This window comes from Phyllostomus discolor, chromosome X (assembly GCF_004126475.2).
Source record: "Phyllostomus discolor isolate MPI-MPIP mPhyDis1 chromosome X, mPhyDis1.pri.v3, whole genome shotgun sequence".
In the NCBI taxonomy this organism is placed as follows: domain Eukaryota; kingdom Metazoa; phylum Chordata; class Mammalia; order Chiroptera; family Phyllostomidae; genus Phyllostomus; species Phyllostomus discolor.
In genome coordinates, this window is record NC_050198.1 from 19,573,507 (window position 1) to 19,597,240 (window position 23,734).

General features: G+C 42.3%; 2 protein-coding genes and 1 pseudogene across 2 annotated transcripts; 2 read left to right on the forward strand and 1 right to left on the reverse strand.

The window, feature by feature from the left end:
• Positions 1–11,073: 11,073 nt before the first annotated feature.
• On the forward strand, positions 11,074–11,661 carry LOC114505252 (ferritin heavy chain-like). The gene has a single exon (XM_036016630.1). It carries the CDS (start codon positions 11,074–11,076, stop codon positions 11,617–11,619), a length of 546 nt encoding a protein of 181 aa, XP_035872523.1. The 3' UTR covers positions 11,620–11,661.
• A 3,240-nt stretch (positions 11,662–14,901) lies between these two features.
• On the forward strand, positions 14,902–16,831 carry LOC114505647 (ferritin heavy chain-like). Its single transcript, XM_036016886.1, has 2 exons — positions 14,902–14,979; positions 16,256–16,831. The coding sequence occupies exons 1-2, from the start codon at positions 14,902–14,904 to the stop codon at positions 16,829–16,831; spliced, it is 654 nt and encodes a 217-aa protein (XP_035872779.1).
• A 4,858-nt stretch (positions 16,832–21,689) lies between these two features.
• LOC114505648 lies at positions 21,690–23,080 on the reverse strand (annotated as a pseudogene).
• Between the last annotated feature and the right edge of the window lie 654 nt (positions 23,081–23,734).

A 23,734-nucleotide genomic window follows, 5' to 3' on the forward strand; every position in this document is an offset into this window, starting at 1 on the left:
CAAGTGAGCCTCAGGCTGGCTTCCCCAGAGTCAGAGGAGTGACTCCATAGTCACCAATGCCGGGCTTGCGCACTGTGGTGAGAAAACAGATACGTGTACTTATGCATGTTTTCTTTCATTTGTTTTATATATATATATATATATATATATATATATATATTTCATGTATAAAAGTTCATATATAGTTTCAGCACTGCAGTCCATTTTGAATGTGCAGACTAGATTCTGAAAACGTTTGCTTAGGAAGACACCCTTTGTTCAAAACCACTTCAGTGACGGCATAATCAGATATGAGGTGGCTGCATTCCAGACCTTTCCTGAGCCTGGCTGTATATCTGCCTTTAGGTTTCAGGTATCCGATTCTAATTTAGTAAGTCTTACTTGCTCCCAAGAGAGCCTAAGCTAGTATGTGTCCTTATTATCACCACAACCTTACCAGGCTATGCCATAACTATTTACAGTAAATACCTACTGTATTTACTGTAAATATCTACTGTATTTACTGTAAATACCTACTGTATTTACTGTAGGAGTAAATGACATTTTTCTCTCTGTCCCTAGTACAGATTCCTCTGTAAAGAAAAAATAAAGATGAAAGAGTATGAGGGATAAAAACAAATAATTGCCTGGATGGGAATGGAGACTAATGAAGGCTGCTACCACAGGCCTCCCTTCTGGCCTGAAAGTGTTTTCACCTTAATTTGCAGGTCTTGAACTTTTAGACCAGCCTTTCCAAGACTGTGTTCAGTATCAGCCAGTGCCACAAAATACTGGCAGGTGTTCAGCATAAAAGGAATTCATACACACACATGCACACACACTTGTTTGTATCAGTCAAATTAGAGGGATTTCTGGTTTAGCGTTTCCGTTATTGTTTAGGAACCTTACGTCTCTGATGTAAAAAACATACGTTGTAAATTTATAACGCGGGGATAAAATATTCACCGTTCCCAAAACATTCTAATCATGGGATCCTTTTTCTACCAAATCTCATAGAACACCATTGCAAAAAGGTAGCCTTGGAAACAATGTTAAAAGATCTCATCATGTGTTGTTCCACAAGCACATCCCTGTAGCTACACCTCAGTCATTTTCATTAAGAATGCTTTACGAAGTGTCCCAGGTTCAATTCCCAGCCAGGGTACATTCCTGGGTTGCAGGCCATAACCCCCAGCAACCGCACATTGATGTTTCTCTCTCTCTCTCTCTCTCTCTCTCTCTCTATTTATCTCCCTCCTTCCCTCTCTAAAAATAAATAAATAAAATATTTTTTTAAAAAAGAATGCTTTATGAGAAATAGGAAAGTTTGCTGTGAAGGTTCCAGCACAGTACATTTTGGGACAGTAAATGTAATGCAGGGCCCTCACCATGACAGTCGGTAGCTATCACACATACCCGTTTTGTTCCCCAATGGGTGACTCCTAACATGGTCTTTTTCCATCATATTCTAATTTCTGTTTGTAACTGAATGGCTTTCTGGGAATGACCACAATGATATGTTTTCAGTACTTAAATCAAAGGGAGAAAGGCTAAGTAGTTTACATTTCTCACCTGCCTCTCGCCCTATGTCTTAATCTCACCAACAGCAGAATTCCTCATTTTCATTTTCCAGACTAGACTGCTGAACTTTGGTCAGTTACACACCTTTGGGTCGAAAGCAATTTGTGCCTGTGTTTTTGGGGAAATAAAGTGCAGAAGTTCCTCAAAACTCAGACATTTTTAAAAAATTAAAGTAAAAATGTTCAATAGTACATATTCATGATAAAAGCTTTCAGCAGTACAGTGGGACATCCTCTGATAGCTGAGCTTCACACAGCAGCTTCTTGGATAAAATTCCAGAATATATAAATATATATTATACATATTTATATTTCCCCCTTCACAAATTAAATTGTTATACATACTGCTCTGAATTTTCTTTTTTCTTAGCACTTCATTTGGAGTGATGCAGACACTTAACTGCGAGAAAACAGAACAAGGCATATATGCTATAAAGCATTTTATTAATAAAGTCCGGATTGTTAGTAAATATATAATTTACTATATATCAACTGTAGTTGAAAAATTAAAATAAGTTTAAAGACTATAAGAAAATATAATTGGATAAGTGCTTCAATGAAAGAATCAATGAGATCATAAGAAATAAGGACACAGTAAACAATGTGCTTCCTATTCAGCATCTCGCACTTCATCTTTTCCCTCCAATGGAGATCATCAATATTACGGCCTATACGAGTATTCGGTTTTGGGTGAGTACCTGATTGCAATACATTTCTCCTTGAGTTCGATAGAGGGCCTGTCAGGTTTCTCTCCAGACCTAAAATACATGATGCAATTCCATACATTGCAACGGCACTAATCCCAAAGAGTAGTTGGTGTGGGGCACTATCTAAAGGTGAACTCTTGCAGATTTTTTAATTTAAACATGTTCCCGCAACTACTCTCAGGTCTCAATTCTCATGACACCTCCAACGAATTTGATAAAATGCCTATTTCGGTCCTAGGCAAATACCAACATAACACGACGCCATTATTTTCTCAATCTGCAAAATAGTCTATATTTTGCTAGGAAATCACAAAATAACTAAGGTCAACTTCTCAACAAGAATTGTACCTGAGTCTGATCCATCTTATTAACCACGACCTTTATTTGTCTATTCTTTGGCTGCCTAATTCTATTCAACAAGAATTTATTCTTTTGTAAACAACAGAAATGTTTTTCATTACACTTGAAATTCAATATTACATTAGTTTCAGGTATACAACAACATAGTAGTTGGACATTTATATAGTTTATGAAGTCTAATACCCATGTGCCAGCACACATAATTATTCCAATAACATGGACTGTGTTCTCTGTGGCTTGCCTTTCATCCCCACCACTATTTTGTGATTATCAATTTGTACCTCTTAACTCCTTCACCTTTTCCACCCAGCCTCCCAAATCCAACCCATCTGACAAATAGTTTGACCTCCATGAGTTTGCTTTTGTTTTGTTTGTTCGTGAATCTTGCTTTTTAGATTCCACATATAGATGAAATCATAGGGTATTGGCCTTCCTCTGTTTCACGTAGCTCACTTAGCATAACATCCTCTAGGTGCATCCATTTTGTTCAAACGATGAAATTTCACTCTTTACTATGGCTGAGTAATATTCCACAGTGTGAATGTACCTCTTCTTTACAAAAGCCATCTCTTGGCTTTTGTAAATAATGTTGCAATAAACGTAGGAGTGCATAAGTCTTTGGTAATTAATGTCTTGGATTTCTTTGGGTAAATGCCCATAAATGGGATTGATGGGTCATATAGTAGTTCTATCTTTTAATTTTTTGAGGACCTCCATACTGTTCTCCATGGCAAGCACCCATGGAAATTTCACCAACAATGCATGAGGAGGGTTCCCTTCTATTGACACCCTTGCCAACACTTGGGGTTTGTAATTTTATTAATAGCCATTCAGACGTTTCAGTGTATTTTCCCATTACCTTTTATCCCCTTTTTACCCCCTCCCCCCTGCAATCACCACACTGTTCTCTGCATCCATGAGTCTTTCCCCTTTGTGCTCAATCCCTCCACTCCTAAGTACCTCCAAGAGCTGTCAGCCTGCTCTCTTATCTGTGAGTCTGGCGCTATTTTGCTTGTTAGTTCAGTGTATTCATTAGATTCCATATATGAGTGAAATCATATTTGTCTTTCTGGGACTGGCTTGTTTCACTTGGTATAATGTTCTCCAGGCCCCTTCATGCTGTCCCAAAGTGTCAAATTTTCTTCTTATTTGTGGCCAAGTAGTATTCCATTGTGTAAAGGTCCCATAGTAGTTCTATCCACTCATCTACTGATGGACACCTGGGCTGCTTCTCCAACCTGGCGACGGTAATGCTGCAATGAATATAGGGGTGCTTATGTTCATTCCAAGTGGTGTCTCTAGTTTCTTCATATATATTCCCAGAAGTGGGATGGTTGGGCCATAAAGCAGCTCCATGTTCCAGTTTTTGTGTTACCTCTGTACTGCTTTCCACAGTGGCTGCATCAGTATGCACTGTCAGCAACAGTGCCCTAGGGCTCACTTTTCTCCCCATCCTCGCCAGCACTTGTTTGTTGGCTTATTTATGATGGCCACCCTGATCATTGTGAGGTGATATTTCATTGCGGTTTTCATCTGCATTTCTCTGATGATTAGTGGCATTGAGCATCTTTCCATATGTCTATTGGCCATCGTATTTCTTCTTTGGAGACATGTCTATTCAGGTCCTTTGCCCATTTTTTAAAAAACATAGAATCCTTTCTTCTGTTTCTGTGGTGTCACGTTACTCTTAAACTAACCTCACATTCTGGAAACAAATACCACCTGATCGTGGTGTGTGAACTTTTGAATGTATTGCTAAATTCTGTTTGCTAATATTTTTTCAGGAGTTTTGCATATACTTTCATCAGGGATATTGGACTGTAATTTTCTTTCTTGGGAGTGTCTATCTGGTTTTGGAATCAGAGTAATGGTAGCCTCATAGATTGAGCTTGGGAGCCTTTCCTCCTATTCAATCTTGGGAATTGTACAAGAAGGATACATGTTAATGTTTGGAATAGTTGGTAAAATTCATTTGTGAAGCCATCTGGTCCAGGACTTTTGTCTGTGGGGAGTTTTTTAATAACTGACTTGATTTTGTTAGTATTTATTGCCCACTTTAGGTTTACTGTTTCTGCTTGATTCAGTCTTGAAAATTGTATATTTGTAGGAATTTCTTTCTTCTAGGGTGTTCAATTTGTCAGCATATAAATTGTTCACAGTATTCTCTTCTATTCCTTTGCCTTGTGTGCTGTCAGGTGTCATTTGTCCGCTTTCATTTCTGATTTTATTTATTGGGATCCTCTCTTTTTTTCTTGATGAATCTGGTTAAAGGTCTGTCAAATTTGTGTCTCTACTCAAAGAACCAGCTCTTGATTTGATTGATCATTTCTATTGTAGTTTTAGACTCTATTTCATGTATTTTTGCTCTGATATTTGTTATTTCATTTCTTCTAGTCACTTTGAGCTTTGTTTCTCATTCTATTCTTATTTCGTTTAGGTGTGAATTTAGATTGCTTAAGGCTTGCCTTTCATCTTGAGGTAGGCCTGTGTTGCTATGTTTTCCCTCCCAGAACTGCTTTGCTTGTGTTCCATAGATTTGGGGTCATGGTGTTTTCATTATCATTTATCTCAAGGGGGCTTTTGGTTTCTTCCTTAATCTGTTCATTAAGCCCTTCATTGTTGTTTTTCTTTAAAGATTTTATTTATTCATTTTTTAGAGAGGGAAGGGAGGGAGAAAGAGAGAAGGAGAGAAACATCAATGTGCGGTTGCTGGGGGCTGTGGCCTGCAACCCAGGCACGTGTCCTGACTGGGAATCGAACCTGCAACACTTTGGTTGGCAGCCCACGCTCAATCAACTGAGCTACACCAGCCAGGATAGACCTGCATTGTTTACTAGCATGTTATTTAGCCTCCATGTGTTTGCGTAGTTTTTAGTTTTCTCCTTGTAATGGATTTCTAATTTTATACTATTGTGATCAGAGAAGATAGGGTTTTGTTAGGGTTTTAATGTTCTTAAATTTATCGAGACTTGTTTTGTGTCTTAACATGTGTTCTATCCTGTAAAATGTTCCACGTACACTCAAAAAGAATGTATATTCCGCTGCTTTTGGGTGTGATGTCCTAATGATATCAGTGATGTCAATCTGCTCTAATGTACCCTTAAAGACAATTATTGGGCTGGCCAGAAAGTTCGTTTAGTTTTTATGCATACAATGGCTCTAGCAGTGCTTAGTTATCTTGGAATTCATTTGAAACAATTTTGTTAGATTGTGTTGTGACAATTGTCATAACAGCATGCATTAAAAAGAAGCAAACCTGGTGAACTTTTGTGCAGCCATTTTACTACTGAAGGTGGAAGAAGCTATGCGACATTTTTGGCATATTATGGTTTATTATTTCAAGAAAGGTAAAATGCAACCGAAACGTGAAAAGAACATCTTTGCAGTGTATGGACAAGGTGCTGTGACTGATCAAATGTGTCAAAAGTGGTTTGTGACATTTCTTGGTACTATTGGTACCTTGGCCAAATAATTCTTTCCTACGGGGCTGTCTTATGCATTGGAAGATGTTTGGCAGGACCCCTGGCCTCTAGTCACTGGAAGCTAGTAGCAGCATCTAGCCAACATACTTAAAATATCCAAATCAAGAAAGTTAGTAGTGAAAATGAAAAATGTGTCTTTTATTTTATGGGAAAATGTCAATGGATTTTCAGCCAACCCAGTATCTCCTTGTTGATTAGTTATCCAAATAATCTTTTCCTTTTCCCTGATGTCAACAAGGTGTTGACATCCCCTCCTATTACTATACTACTTTTGATGTCCACTTTTATGTCCGTCAATGTTTTTGTTATATATTTAGATGCTTCTACATTGGGTGCATAAATGCCTACAAGGGTTATATCCTGTTGTGGGATGGATCCCTTTATCTTATGTGATATCTTTTGGTACCTTTTAGTGTAGCCTTTGTTTTAAAGTCTATCTTGTATGACATAAGCTCAGCTAGTGCAGTTTTTGTTTTTCCTGTTCATTTCCATGAAATGCCTTTTTGTATGCCTTTACTTTCCCTCTGTGTGTATTTTGATATAAAGTGGGGTTCTTGTAGGTAGCATATATATAACTCTTGTGTTTTTATCCATTCAGCCACCTTATGTGTTTTGATTGGAGCATTAAACCATTTGCATTTAAAGTAGTTATTGGTAGGAATGTAGTCCCTGCCATTTTACTATTCATATTTTTTATTTTTTCTTCTATTTGAAGTAGTCCCTTCAACATTTTTTGTAGTACTGGTTGGTGGCTATTAACTTCTTCAGCTTTTTCTTGTCTAGGAAGCTCTTTAACTCTTCTTTGATCTAAATGATAGCCTTGCCGGGTAGAGTAATCCCGGTTGTAAGTTCTCCCTTTTCATCATTTTGAAAATTTTGTGCCCATCCCTTCTGGCCTGCAACGTTTCTGTTGAGAAAACAGCTGATAGTCTATGGGAGGCCCCTTGAGGGTAACTAACTGCTTTTCCCTTGTTGCTTCTAAGCATGTGTCTTTGTCTTTAACATTTGGGATTTTAATAAGGCTGTGTCTTTGTGTCACCCTCCTCAGGCTCATTTGGCTGGGGCTCTTTGCATTGCCTGGACTTACATGTCTATTTGTTTCACCAGGTTATGGGAGATTTCTCTCACTATTCCACAAACAGGTTTTCAAGTACCTTGCTGTCTCTCTTCTCCTTCGGGTACTATTGTGAAGTGAATGTTGTCACCCTTGATGTTTTGCCACAGGTCCCTTAACCTATCCTCATTTAATTTTTTTTCTTGTTGCTATTGTGATCGGATGTTTTGTAATTGTGTGTCTTCCAAATTGCTGATTCGATTCTCGGCTTCATCTAAACTTGTGTTGATTCTATCTGAAGCACTGTTCCTTTCAGTCATTTCTGACTGGTTATTTTTCATGGTTTCTATCTCTGTCATTTCTCACTGAGTTCATCTGTTCTTCCCCTGAATTCATTGAGCAGCTTCATATGCAGTGTTTTGAGCTCTGTATCTGTAGATGGCTTGCCCCGATTTTGATTAGTTCTCTTTCCGGAGTTGTGTTTCATCCCTTTATTTGCTTCTTCTCCGTCTCCTCATTGTGGCCGCCTGCCTGTGTTTTTTCTCTGTAGGCAGATCTCCTATAGTTCCCCATCTTGGGAGGGTAGCATTATGTGGTAGGTTTCCTGTGCAGCCCAATGGCACATTGTCCCTGGTCACCTGAGCTGGGCTCCCCAGGCATGTCACCTGTGTGGCTTTCCTGTGCCTTCCTATTGTAGCTGAGCCTTGATTGCTGTTGGCACATCAGTGGACAGGACTGACCCTCAGGCTGCCTGGCTGTGGAGACTGGCCCTGAGTACAGGTGATGTGCTATTGTGTGGGGGTGGACTACACAGAACAGGATAGGTTTGAGTGGTGCCTGCCAATCCCACCCTTTGGTGTGTTGTTGGAGAAGCTCTGGATGGTGCTCTGCTGTGGTTGAAACAGGGCACAGGCAGTGCTGGTTCTGGGGCCTCTTGGGAGGGTCTCTGGTGCAGGCTCAGTTCAGCAGCTGTTCCTAGCCAGGGGCGGCTGGGAGGAGATACAAAGTGATCTGCATGAGGAGCTGCCCGTGTTTGACCTGGAGGCTCCTGTGACTGGCAGGGCTTTGAAGCAATGCTGGCTTTCCCTAGTGCCAGGCTTGGGGCCATTTCCAAGCTACAGGACACACCGAACACACATTTATTCTTAGGAAGTGAGTTTGTGCTGGGGAATCACAGTTAAAAACTACATGGACTTGGTCTAGTTGAAACAAATATATTAGCATTTTGCCAATTTCCTAAAAGTAAAATGCTGAACCAATAGGAGATGATTTTACTAACCAGTGAAACCTAGCATATAGATAGGCAGTGTTTTCCTTTATTACTGTCCACTTTAGAAACAGGTATGCTACACAGTCTCTCAACAAACTCTCACAAGTGGAAATGCAGACTGTTTTAATAAGGTGTGTGGGAGAATGTAGGCCAGCTATTCTTTCGCTCAGAATAGTGGCCCCTAAACTAATCTGAAGCATCGTGATACTGACAATCATCTGAACACTTATGCTGTCAAAATCGTGTATTAAAGGACTTCCTCTTGCAGATAGTGAAAGTCCTCACCTGAGGGGAAGAAAGAATTTGAAGAAGAGCAACAATACAACATAATTATCAAATTAAATTTTCACAAAGAAGATTACTCATTTGTTTACATAGTGTATGCTCTACTTGCATGAAAAAGAGGAAGCCCTTGAAGGTATGTTTCACTAGTATGAATCACACAGGAGTCTTCTAAGGGACTAGATTGAAAACATGTTTTCAGAACTACAAGTGTTATTTACACTGTGATTCCAATCTGTAAGAAATCTATACATCGATGTCATCTAAAAAAAAAAAAAAAACAACAACTAGGGCATCCCCAATGGCACTTCTCTATTTAAGAAAGAAATATATGTACTTATTGAAAGCTTTTATAGCATCACTTCCTGCATCCAGTAATAAAAATAGCTTATAATTATTGAGAGCTCACTCTGTATTAGACATCAGATTAAGGCATTTACATGCATTATTTCATATCCTCCTCACAATAACACCAAAGGCAGTACTATCGTTACCACCATTTCACAGATGATCACAGTGAATTTAGAGATTCATCAATTCCCTAATGTCCCACAGCTTAATAAATGGCTGCACTTAAATTTAAACACATGCAGTGTAACTTAAGGGCCTGAGAACTTAACTATGAGTCTACATGGTATTGAATACATGAGAAGTTTACAAGCCCAGTGAGTTATAATGTGGCAATAATGTGAGTTATAATGTGTCTGCTGCAGGATGTTAGTAGGGAAGAGATCCTAAAAGCCTGGTGTAACGGGAATGTCAGTCCAGTGGCACACATCCATAACAGGTTCAATCACTTAAGGAACAATAGTATAAACTGACATAGCCTGTGCTCTGAAATGTCCAAGAGATTTCTGGAGTTATTGTAAGAAGGGCAGTAAATTTGAGCATAGAGCCTTCTGCTCTGTATTAATGTAATGCACAGATTCAGACAAGTGAATCCTGGCATTGATAGGGCCGCAGACAGCTGCATGGATCTTTAGAAGACATTTATTGGACATATGCAATAGTAAGAGGAAGGTGAAAGGGAAGTAGGAAGGGATTATTTTCAATGTCCTATCCAGTGACCATACTTATCAATTAATATAATGCTTAGTAACAAACTGAAACTATATGAATTAGCGTTGATTTTCTAATCCAACATTCTCTGACGAGTAACAAAAGATGATTAACATTTTACTACCAATCTAAACGTCATATTTTGAAGAAAAGCATTTCAATCCATTCACTTCTATATTGGCCCACAGAAAAGGAATAAAAAATGAGCCACCATTTTGTTTTATTGCCCCAAAGTTTCCTTTTCTTGTTTTAAAAATCACAGACAAGTAGAAATGGCAGGATGCAAGTATCACTGTTGGTCAAGTAAGTAGGATAGAATAGAAGTGAAGTATTTTCTCCTAGGGTGTACCTAAGTCTTCTGTTTCCTGACAGAGGGACCTGAAGTCTGAGCTTATCTAAGAGGACAGAGACTGGCAAACCAGGTGAAAGGGGTGAAGGCCTCTAGGGGGTCAGTGATGACGTCACCCACACTCCACATTGGGGTGCAGACAGGACAGAAGGAAAAGTGTCTCCAGGACTGCGCTGAAAGGTAAAGACGGGAGACAATAAAGCAAGTGAAGAACAAATACCAAGAGTGAAACATGGAGAGGTGCCTGAGTCACTGAGACGCTGGAGGCCCTGCTCTGCCGCCAGCGAAAGGTGAAGCTGATCATGAATGGGGGAGAAAGGGGAGATCACTGGAGGAACAAGGTCTAGGAAGTCAGCGGGGCTTTCGGAACTGTCCTCTTGTCCCCGCGAAGTCACTCAAACAAAGCTTTGTAATATTAAATGTAACCCGTGATACCACGATTGTTTCATATCTCCAATGAAACAATCACATCAGGGCAATTTTCAAATAAGGTGCTCAGGTAAAACATGCATGAGATTAACTTAAAACAGTTGCACTTATATTCCTGAGGAACATTTTAAAATGTCATATCTGCCACATGCCTATACGTGACAGGCCCTGTGAGCCACGCTGGCATGGAACTTGGAAAGTGCCGATGCCAATGGCCCCATTGGGCCCCCCTGAAGCACCTCCACCAACGAGGCCCTGCCCTGAGCCCCACCCACAAGCCCAGGTACCAGATTGTGCCTCCCCGCCCCTTCAACATTTTTAAGAGCCTTAGTTCTTCCGGTCCCCCCTCCCAGCCAACTGCAGTGCCTGAGGCCTGACACTTGAGAACCCCCGCGTTGGCGCCACTGCAGGACACTCCCAGTTCCGGGAGTCTCCAAGGTCCCTGCCTCAGCGCACCCGGAAGCATCAGCTACCGCACCGCCGGAGTCTCGCTGCCCTGTGCCTGCACCTCAAGACCTGGAGATGCTGTCCCGGCCCTCGTTTGTGCCTCCGAACTACCACCCTGAGTGTGAGGCCGCCGTCAACAACCACATCATCGTGCACTTCCACGCCTCCTACGTGTACTCGTCCATGGCCATCTACTTCGAACGTGAAGACGGGGCCCTGAAGCACTTCAGCCAGTTCTTCCTGCGGCGGTCAGATAAGGAGAAGGAGCACGCAGTGAGGCTGATGAGGCTGCAGAACCAGCGCGGGGGCCAAATCTTCCTGCAGCACAACAGCAGTCCTCCCTCGGATGAATGGGAGAGTGGCCTCAGTGCCGTGGAGTGTGCCTTGCACCTGGCGAAGAAAGTGAACCACAGCCTGCTGAGTCTGCACCAGCTGGCCACCGAGAAGGAGGACGGCCACCTGTGCAATTTCCTGGAGAGGCACTACCTGCCCCAACAGGTGATGTTCATCGAAGAGTTGGGGGACCACGTCGCCAACCTGCGCAAGATGGGAGCTCCGGAATGCGGCCTGGCAGAGGACCTCTTTGAGAAGCTCACCCTGGGCGACAGCGAGAAGAACTGAGCCTGGACTGCCTTCCCCATAGCCATGGGGTGACTTCCCTTGGTCACCGTGCTGAGCAAGTGTATTGCCGTATTGCCCTTCAAAACCTTCACTTAAGTTTTTTATGTTCCTGTTTTACCATTCCTTCCAATAAAGTTATTGGTTCCTAAATAAAGGTGTTTCATTGATTCCTGTGTGTGAACCCCAAACCTTCTAGGTAGTAAGACAGGTATGTAGGAGTGTCTCTTTCCAAGTACACCCCATCACTGGTAGATCAGGATTACTGTGGATGGGAGGGCATATGCCCTGGGACCATGGATACAGGGTGCCAAACTTCTTTGGGAACCTGGATAGAGGGAACAGGTGTTCTGAGGGATGGAGGATGAAGGGAGGGGGTATCCCTGGGAGGATGGATGGAGAGAGGATTTATTCCCAGGAACCTGGGAGGAGGGAGTGGGTATTCACTGATCCCTAGAGGAGGGTGGGGCTATTCTGTGGGACACTATATAGAGAGAGGTGGTATCCTGGGACCCTGGATTGTAAGAGAGAGTATTTCCTGGGACCTGAATGGAGGGAGCTGTTTTGTGGGCCCTGGAGGGAGGGAAGGGCTACTCCTGGGACCAGGGATGGAGGGAGGATCCTTCCATGGGACCCAGTCTTGTGGGTGGAGTATTCCCTGTACCCTGGATGGGGGGAGATTGTATTTTCTTGGCCCTAGATTGAGGGAGGAGGTACTCCCTGGGCCTTGGATGGAGGGAAGAGTTATCTTGGGATCGTGGATGGAGTGAGGTGGTATCCCTGATCCCTGCAGGAGGTTGGGACTCTTCTGTGAGACACTGGATGAAGGAGGGGCATCTCGTGGTTCCCAGGATGGAGTGAGGGAATATTACCTGGACCCTGGGTGGCGGGAGGTCATATTTTCTAGACCATGAATGGATGGACAATGTATAACCTGGACCATGGATGCAGGGGGCATACCCTAGGAACCAGGATGGAGGGAGGGGCTGTACCCTGGATCTTAATGGATGAGGGGGATAAACATTGGGTGAGGGTGTGACATTTTGTGGGATCCTGGATGGAGGGAGGAGGTATTCACTGATCCCTGGAGGAGGGTGGGGTGTTCTGAGGAATAATGGCTGGAGCCAGGGGGTATCCTGGGACCCCCGATGGAGGGTAAGAGTGTTCCCTGGGCCCTGAATGGAGGATGGATGTATTTTGTGGACCCTGGGTGGAGGGAGGGGGCATTACCTGGACCCTGGATATAGGGAAGGGGTTGCCTGGGATACTGGATGGAGGGAGAAGGTATTCCCTGTACACTGGGCAGAGGGAGGTGGGATTCCCTGGACCCTGGATGGAGACAGAGGGTATTTCACGGTCTTAAAATGGAGGGGAGAGGTATTCCCTGGGCCTTCAATGGAGGAGGAGCATTTCGTGAGAGCCTGTCTTGAGGTGGAGTATTCTCTGGACCCTGAATGGAGGGAGATTGTATCTTCTTGGCCCCAGATGGAGGAGGTATTCCCTGGGTGCTGGATGGAGTGAAAGAGCTTTCCATGGGATCCTGGAAAATGTAGACTTTTTCTTCTTCTTAGGAACCATGTGGCATATGGCAGGGGGCAGTCAGGTGGATGGTCTGATGCCCTGGTGAAAATAGATGCATGTCCATGCTCAAAATACAAAGCCTTGCATTAAAGGTATTGCTGTGCTTGCCACTGAAGAAAAAAGAGAGAGAGTGAGATTGGGCAAGAATTAGAGGTTTCTTATATTTTACTTTAATGTTTGTAATTCACCAGAGTATGCAAATGTTACTGTTTCTTAACAACACCTATGCAGCAAGATGAAGACCCCAGAAGCAATCTTGATGGAGTCCTGATGGAGACTCCAGCCTGCGGGGTCCTGTGCTGTGGCTGTGAGGAACACATTCACTGGGACTACGGATCCTGTGGAGAAAAAGGGACAGCGTGGCAGCTCTCTGAGTGATAGAGAATACCCGACTCCTGCCTGGAGAGGCTTTTCTTGGTTTTCTGGGCATATGACATCCAGGATGGTCCTCATTTACTAGGTACAGGTTCTAAGTAGGTGACTGCCTTTTACAGATAACAAAGGAAAGAATGTTGCTAACTACTTCAAAGAGAAGGATGTGGCAGACCAAGGGGAAAAGTGGTTGAACTGGCTATACTCCACACTTGGGAGGTTTAGAATAGCCTTTAGTAAATTACTTTAAAGGTATGCAGTAAACATTTGCTGCCTCAATCCAGGCTGAGGCAGTTTTAGCAAAATAAGACAAATAGCAGCCTAGGTACAATGCAGGCTGATTCCCCATGGGAGAACCTATCCGTGGGCCTGGGTCTTCTGTGTGGACTCACTCCCCACTGGATTTTCTCAGTCAGGGGCTGGGCTACATTCCCCATGCCACACAGATCTGTTCCCTGTAGAGGACCAGTTCCACAAGCTCTCACTGAGCAACTGCACTGATAGCTGAGCCTGAGGCTGGCTTTCCCAGAGACATGGGAGTGTCTTCCCAAGGTCCCCATGCTGGTCATGCTTTTACCCTTACAAAACTTCCAAATACAGTTTTTTGCTTCAGTTGTCCTCTTTCTTTCACTAGGTCAACATGATAACCCAAACATGAAATTATATCCATAGGATGGAGAAATACAAGATCAAGGCTGAAACTCAAATTCCTGGTATTGAATATGAAGTAGCACAGAGTCCCCTGCACGTTATCAGTGACTCAGTGCTTTCAAGAATGTAGAGGGAGGGGGAGAGCTGAAGCTGGGAGGCCAGGTAAGAGATCTTGTAGCTGATCCAGGTGAAAGGCACTGGGGGTTGAACTCTGGTGGTGACTGAGAAAATGAAGAGAGGTGGGCAAATTCCACAGGGACTGGATGAGCTGATAAGTTCAGCTTATGGGCCACAGGTGAAGAGTGGGACACCAGGAAAATAATCTAGGTTCTGGTTATTAGAATTGAATACCTGGGTTGATTCTAGCACTGTTTATCAATTTGAAGATTTTCTCCAGGTGTAGGTCTGCCATATTATGTAAAATCTGAGATGCCAGTTGGACATCCAAGTGGAACCATCTTGTAGATAACTCTGAGGCTGTTATAGACTCAGTGCTCCAGGTTTGTATCAGGAGGCTGGGTGCGTAGGAAACTTTGGCCTAGCAAGTAGCAAAACTTCCTACACACAGCAACAAAACATGTGTTCAGTGTAAATTATATTGTTTACCCACTCTAGGCACAAGGACATGCTTAGCAATTAGAAAAGGTGGGAACACTTCCCTAATCAAAGTTCCCAGACACCATGCCGAAGTGGAACCTTCTTGGGGGTCTTTCTAAAGACAGTGGTGCCAGTCCTGCCATGCTGACTCATTCATGCACAGTAGGTGTTATTTACCCATAGTGGGCACTAATCACCCACCCACTAGTATGATGAGACTGACATAATGATATGTGTTTAAGGTGTGTAAGTAGCAAAGAGATCTATCATGAACAAGTATATGCCACCAAATGAGGCAATCTGGAAGAAATGAATAAATTCTGAGAAACATCCAATCTCCTGAAGCTGAATCAAGAAGAAACTGGACATTTGAACACATGGCTTACAACTGAGGAAATCAAACTAGTCATTAAGAAAAAAAAATATTAAAAAAACTCCCCAAAAACAATAGCACTGGAGTGGATGGCTTCACAGGTAAATTTTATACAACTGTGGTATCTGACATCTTTAATCTCCCCAAAGTACACTCCTAAGACAGTCAATGAGCTTAACATAATGCAGACATGCAGAAAAGGGACACAATAGGACATATCTACCTAGAAGAAAAAAGTATTAGTCTCCCAATGTCAGAAATATCGTATTTATTTTTTCCAGAAGGAGTGTCCCTTTCCTACCTATAAGCCATGCCATGCATGCTCAAAGGAACACCCCCTGAGTAACTCAGCACACTCCAGGCTTCCATTGCAGCAGGCGCCCTGTAGGAAAATGCACATCACAACTCCAGAACAGACCAGTGCTCACTACCTCAGCGGATCAAATATGTCCTTTATTCCTAACTGTACAGGAACACAGGTTTGCCAGATGCATGACGAAGATAAAAGTAAAAAAGACAAAAAATACACAGAACTGTTTCTGGGCAGGGGGACCCCAGGTCTAACACAGAAAACAGAAGAGAATTTTACTAAAAATTCAAATTCATATTCTCAGAACTTTAAGGGAAGAAAATGGATCGATACAATAAAAATTTCTCCTACAGAAAGAATTACAGGACAAAGTCCTTGCAAAATAGACACATTATTGCAAAATTGAATCCATTAAATGGAACAGATTCTCCCCGCCTCACCCGGGCTGTGAGGGGACCAGGAAGTGGCCTCTGGTGCACTGCCAACTTTGACAACCCCTCCCACCGCACCCCGCTTTGCCACTCCCCTTCCCAGGGATCCTCTTTGCGCCTTCTCCACAACATTCGCGAGAATCGTCACCTTTCCAGTCTTCAGGTTTCACCTTCGCTTTTCTGGTTCCATCTCAGAGCCAACCACCAGTCGCCTGCTGCAGACCGCTGGAGCACCACCCACCTGCGGTGTTGCTGACTCACCCAGGGCGCACCCAGGTTACCTGCAACTCCATCTCCAGCTTCCACCACTTCTTCTTCGCGTAGGTGCCCCCACCCTCACCTGCGCTACCAGACATAGGGAATGCTTTTGCTCCCTGGCATCTGCTTCAGAACTACAATTCCGAGTGTGAGGCCACCATCAACAACCAGGTCGCCTTTGAGCTGCACGCCTCTTATATTTACATGTCCATGGCCTCCTACTTCAACCGTGGAGACGTGGCCTTGAAGCACTTCAGCCTGTTCTTCCTTCGGCAGTCGTACAAGGAGAGGGAGCACGTGGAGTATCTGTTGCGGATGCAGAACCCGGGTGCCAGCAACCCCCGCCTGTGGAACATGCCCAGGCCTGAGGAAGAGAACTGGGAGAATGGCCTGAGGGTCCTGGAGTGCGCCTTGCAGCTGGCGAAGAGAGTGCACCAGAGCCTGCTGAGTCTGCACCAGCTGGCCACCAAGAGGCAGGGCCGTGTCTGCAACTTCCTGGAGTGTGACTATCTCCATGAGCAAGTGGTGTTCATTCAAGAGTTGGGGGACCATATCACCAACCTGCGCAAGCTGGGGGCCCCGGAGGATAGCCTGACAGAGTCCCTTTTTGACAAGCTCACTCTGGGCGACAGCAAGAACTGAGAAGGACTGCCTACCCAGTAGCCGCGGGGGTGACCTGCCCTGGCCACTGTGCTGAGCATGCCTATTACCTAATTGCCCTACGAAATGTTCAGTTAAGTTTTTATGTTTGAGTATTATCATTACTTCCTAAAGTTATTGGTTGCTATATAATTAAAGGTGTTTCATTGGTCTGTGTGTGCAAAGCCATCAGCTTTTAAGTTTTAAAATTAGTGTGCAGGAGTCTCTTCACTCACCCATGCCCCATTGTGTGCAGAATGGGATCTCCATGGCTGGAGGGAGGGGATATCTGGTGGGACCCTGGATGGAAGGAGGCATTCCATGGATCCTGGATGGAGGGTAGGGGTATTCCCTGGGCCCTGAATGAAGGGTGAACTATTCCCTGGGAGTCTGAGTGGAGTGACAGGGTATTCCGGACTACCCTGGATGGAGGGAGAAGGTATTCCCTGGGGCTCTGGACAGATCTTAGATGTTTCTGTAGGACTCTGAATGAAGGGAGGAGGTATATGCTGCACAGTTTAAGGAATTAGGGTGTATGCCCTGGACCCTAGATTGAGGCAGGGGCTATCATTGCCACCCTGAATGGAGGGAAGAGGTATTCCCAAGATCCTGGATGGAGGGAGTGGGTACACCTTGGGACCATGCAGTGAGCGGGTTTTCTGTGTGACCCCAAGTTAGGGGTATCGCACTCATTTTCACAGGGGGCCACATCAGCTTCGAGGTTGCCTTCAAAGGGCTGCAGGTAATTTTAGGACTGCATAAATGTAACTACTCCTTAACTGTTAAGCAAGGGTTCATTGCTTCCAGAGGGTAGAAATTAGGTACCAGGCTGGATAAAAACAAGGTACAGGGTCGGATTCAGCCCAGGGGCCTTGTGTTTATCACCTATGTACTATATGCTGGGAGGACTTATTCCTTGGTCCCTGGATAGAGGGAAGTGATATTCCCTGGGACTCTGGATGGAGGGAGGAGTTATTCTCTGGATGCTGGATGGAGAGAGGCTGTATTCCCTGGGCTAAAATGGAGGGAGGAGAATTCTGTGGGACCCGGTATTGTGGGTGAAGTATTCCTTGGACCCTGGATGGAGGCAGGTGTATTCCTTGACCAAAATGTAAGGAAGAGGTATTCCCTGGACCCCAGATGGAGGGAGGGGGTGTCCCTCGATGCTGTATTGAGTGAGGTGGTATTCCCTGAACCTTGGAGGTGGATGGGGCTGTTCTGTCAGACACTGAATGAGGTATTGGCATTTGACAGCCTCTTCCCTCAAGTGGGCTGCCTTTGGCCTCACCAGCTCCTCCAATAACTCTGTAACTCAACTGATTGATGTGTTTAAAGGAATCCTAGGTTTTGTCTTTGCACTCAGTGCCTCTTGTTGTTGTTGTTGTTGTTGTGTGTGTGTAAATACCTACATATACATAGGGGCATGCGGACATACATACACACACACTATATTTGCATCACTGCTAATGGTTTGGAAGAAATCAGCACTCTTCTGGCTAGGTAAATTCAAGGGATAACATTACTGAAGGAGAAATAAGTCATACAGCTGACAGTACTCGGCAGATTAATGAGCCTTTCCTCTTAAGTGTTTGCCAGGTAAGTGCCCAGAACTTGAGAACTCCATCCACAGAAGCAAAAGCAAAGTATTTATATTCTACCTAAAGAATATATCCCAACCCATTGATTGACATTGAAATAAATTAAGTTTAAAATCATTTTGGCAGACAGCTACCAAATAATCAGGTATTTCCTAGGAATTTGAAATTGCCTTAATATGTTTAACTGACCTTAAATACTGACGGGGTTTTGTTTGTTTGTTTGCTTGTTTTTGGGAAAATGGGAAAACCCTTCAAGGAAATAAATCTAAAGGACATTGTTTATTCTTCAAGTATGAGCAAAAACTGAAGAGTGAAAAGCTTCGAAGGAAGGTAATTCTGTGAATAGCACACAGAAAACACTATGCAAAATCTACCTTTGTAAGTGGTGTTTTTTACTGAGTTTTACATAGGCTAGTTGAGGTTATTATATTTTTATGAATGAGAGAAAGAGCATATAAACATTTGAGAGTATGAAAGAAAAGTTAAAAAAAATTTAAAATGGGAGAAAAATAGCTCATATCCAATCATGAACAAAAATGATTACATGTAAAATTTATTGTATTAGCACTCAAGGTCAATATGACTATGAGGCATAGACAATTTTATAATGATCATATTTTTGGCCTAACTTATTTGGAAATACTTACACTTGATTTTAGTGAAGCAAATTATCTACAACTTCAACCAAGACATTCCGAATCTGTAGGCTAATTTACATAATTTATATAATATTTTAATAGAACAAAACTGCAGCACCTTCAATTATTAAAATTAGTGAGACCTTTAATGGTACTTCATGAGACCAGAATAAGTACATCAGGATAAAGTATCACTTTCCTTTTCACAAGTTTATAAAAATGGACAGGCAATACTTAAGAAATGCCTTCCACTAACTGAAAGAAAATTTACTTCATGAATCACCCAGAGAACTAAAGTGTGCCAACTGTTCCAGAAAGAAGAGTGGTCCAGACCTGAAATGGTCCACACATATCAGGGAATGAAGGCATGACACTTGAAAGAGAACTTGCATCCCAGCATACAGAGAAGAGGCAGCAAGTGTATTCTCAGTCAGAAGTGATTATGTTTAAGACAAAAGGCATAATCTGAAGTGTGACTGAATCTTCTTAATTTCAGTGTTGTAGTTTTATTTGCATATCTTTATAAATTGTTAGTTTTACAGCCAGAGAGGCATGCCTTTAAGCATAGAGATTTTTATACCTAGTTTTATGTTTGTGCATATTAAAAGAAAATTATAAGAATAATTTGTCACCATTGGGTGTCTTTCATTTTTTTTCCTTCTCAAGGAAACCCAGTCTAAACACATTCAACACCCACTCCCACTCATAGTTTTAATTTGGGGAAATAATGAGACATGATGAGAAATAATAAAATAAAGCTTTTAATGAGGACTTCAACATTTTAACTAGTGTTTCTGAGCCCCCACTACGTGAAATTTAGTATCACAGCAGTTAAACAGTCTTTGCCCTGAAGGAGCTCATGGTGCAGCCAAACATTCCAAATTACCCAGAGAGGAATCCAGATCACAGTGTCACTGGCTGCTAATTACAAGATGTGTGCTTGCTGGAGCATGTTACTGGCTCTCAAATTCACAGCATCTTTATCTGTAAAATATGGCTGGTGATGGTAAAAAATTAACTGAGAGAGTATCTGTAACAATGAGGTAATAGTGTATCAACAGTCCAGGAACAGATGATATTAAGGATGGATAATATAATACTGATTTTGGATTGCTCTCACTTTTCATTGCTGCTTTATTAAATGAGTTTCATACATATGCAAACACACACAGAGTAAGTCACCAACTGCTGCTACTTATGATCTGCTTCCTTGTAAATATATCATCAAGCCTACTGCACGTATTAATTTTTTAAGATTATATAGAACATTGATTAACACTTACCTGCAAAAAAATTCATATGTGATGAGCTTGTGGGGCAGGTTTTTATATTAGGACCTATAAAATATGTGGCATATAATATGTACTCAATAGAAATATAGTGAATTTTGAATGAATGAAGGCTCATCACTGACACTGAGTCAAAACTTATTGTCTAAAATCAGTGGTGTAACTATTAGATCTGTAGCATTTTTAATCGATGAAGGGAACCAAAAGTCAAGACAGAGTTTTTGCTAATTGTGACACTAGAATTTTTATTTGTTGACTCTGCATTTGGTATGAATAAGACTCTGTTGTATAATTTTATATATCAACTTGACTGGACCAGGGTATACCCAGATAATTCAATCAAACATTATTCTGTGTGTGCCTGTCAGGGTATTTTTCCATGAGATGAATATTTAAAACAGTCCACTGAGTAAAGCAGATGGTCTTCCCTACTGTGGGTGGGCCTCATCTAATCAGTTGAAGGCCTGAAGAGAACAAAAATGCTGAGCCAACTCTGAGGAAGAAGGAACTCCTCATTCTCAACTGCCTTTGAGTGGGGAACACTGTTTCTTTCCCCTGCCTTCAACTTCACTTCTTGGCTCTTGAACCTATTGGCCTTTGGACCAGACCTGCAACAGCAGCTTTCCTTGGTCTGAAGCTTGCCAAATGCAGATTTGGGGAATTTTGAGCCTTCATAACCACATGATCCAGTTCTTTACTTTACAGACAGACAGACAGACAGACAGATAATATTCTATCAGTTCTGTTTCTCTGGAGAACTCTGACTAACACTAAAACAGTATAGACACTGACCACAAACCTTTCAAGGAAACCTTATCTTATAGCCTTATATTCATATATTGTTTAAAAATATGATCTTGTGTTATAATTTCTCTTTATGTGTTTATATTTACTCTTATATTGCTCATTAAAGAAAAACTGGAGGGGATACTTTTCTTTACACATATGTATATTTTCTTCATGGAATTCTGAGGTTCCCAGCCCATGCTTATTTATCGATTTCCCTTAGAAAAGATAGTTTTTCAACCTTAGGTAGAGTAAAATGATAAGGATGAATTATTACATAATACTGGAACATAATAAGAAACAATCTACAATAGCAAGATTTCTTCTATTTAAACAGATTCTCACAGTGAGTTCTCCCAACAGATACAATGAAATCTCCCAAAGATATTTGGAAAGTCTACAATTATAATTAAGACTAAACACTGATGTAAGGAAATGTAGATTAAAATTTCACATCATTGAGAAACTGATCATGTAGTTCTTTTTTGCTATCCAAAATGTGTTTACACGGTTGGTCCCCCACTCCTCCTGATTCAGGGTGCTTTTCGTGCTACTTGCTTCTGAAAGAGCATCCTTCTGCAAGCCTTGCTTTTCCTCCTGTAGGCTGACAGAGGACAATGGGGCAGACAACACACAAAACTACCATTTGTGCATGGTTAAGGACATTGGTGATCTTCTAGCATCTTGGGCATTTCCCACCCATGAAGGAGGAATTGGGGATCTACACCAGGGGCTTCTTGTTGTGTTTCCTCTTCTCTTCTGGAGAGGAATGAAGGAGATCCTTAGAGAGAGGCAGGTTGTCATGGGGAGGTTGTTCCCACCAGAAACATGGATATGTAGTTCTTTTCTATGTCTAATGTATGATTATATCATTACAAACAACACATCAAATAGACATGGTTATTTTAACATTTTTATATAACCAACAAATTTAATACCTCTGAAACCAATTAGATAATTTTACATTGTGATATTTGATCCTTTGTTTTCTTCATAAACACTGAATGAGGGTAGACTGGGTGGAGGAGGGTAAAGAAGGAAAAATTGGGACAACTGTAATAGAATAACAATAAACTATTTAATAGAAGTTAAATAGCATAAGCTCCAAAGAGAAATAGACAATTCAAAAAAGGTACAGTAATCAAAGCCATGAGAATATAACTTTATGAGAAAGTAGGCATTTTATTCATAATGATCACACCATGTGAGAGCACTTACAATATTCTGTCACTCTATGCTGTGTCTGCAGAGCCGAGCCACCTTTGATTGTTTTGTGTATCTCCAGAATCTCAGTGTCCAACACTAATTTGGAGTATATGTTTGGTGGTTGAATTAATCATAAACAAATGAATTATAAATACCTAGGTTGGTCTTATGTGTTTCACTATAATACCCTTGAATTGTAAGAATATATTTTCTTTTTTTAAATTTCCATATATGTGTAATATTGTGGATGTATTTCCTTTGGACAAAAAAAAGGACAAAGATGGCAGTTTTCTGTTTGTTTGTGTTTGTATCTGCATCTGCACTAGAATACAAATCCCATGGGAAGAGAACAAGTCTCTTTTCGTTACTAGTATTTGCCCAAACCTTAGACTAGTGCCTAGGCCCTTTTAGATGATAAGTGTTTGTTGAATGAATGAAAGGCAATTTGGGGTCAATGATATTCTCAACTACTGTGGCTTGTTTCTTAGAACTTAACTGAAAGCTTTAAAGAAAAAAAAAACACTTATTGAGTGGCAGGGAAACTACAAATGAGGTTGGAGGTGATGAATATATCCACATGGTTAAGTGCTTTCTTTAAGGATTTAACTAAACCTTTTGTTTCCTGCCAGAAGGAACTGAAGTCTGAGCTTACCTAACAGGACAGAGACCGGCAAGCCAGGTGAAAGGGGTGAAGGCCTCTAGGGGGTCAGTGATGACGTCACCGACACTCCACATCGGGGTGCTGACAGGGCAGAAGGAAAAGTGTCCCCGGACTGCGCTGAAAGGTTAAGACGGGAGAGAGTAAAGCGAATGAAGAACAAATTCCAAGAGTGAAAGATGGAGAGGTGCCCGAGTCACTGAGACGCTGGAGGCACTGCTCTGCCGCCAGCGAAATGTGAAGCTGATCATGAATGGGGGAGAAAGGGGAGATCACTGGAGGAACAAGGTCTAGGAAGTCAGCGGGGCTGTTGGAACTGTCCTCTTGTCCCCGCGAAGTCACTCAAACAAAGCTTTGTAATATTAAATGTAACCCGTGATACCACAAAAGGGCTATGTTCAATGAAACAGTCACATCAGGGCAATATTTAAATACGCTGCTCAAGTAAAACATGCAGGGAATTAACTCAAAACCGTAGCACTCGTATTCCTGAAGAACATTTAAAATGTCATACCTGCCAGATGCCCAGCCCTGAGAGGCCCTGTCAGCCAGGCTGGTATGGAACTTGGAAAGTGTCAATGCTGCGGCCCCATTGGGCCCCCCTCAAGCACCCCCGCCAACATGGCGGTGCCCTCAGTGTGACCCTCAAGTCCCTCCCTCAAAACAGTCGATTGGGTTGGTTTTTCCGGTCTAACCTCAGAGCCAACTGCAGCGCCTGAGGCCTGACACGT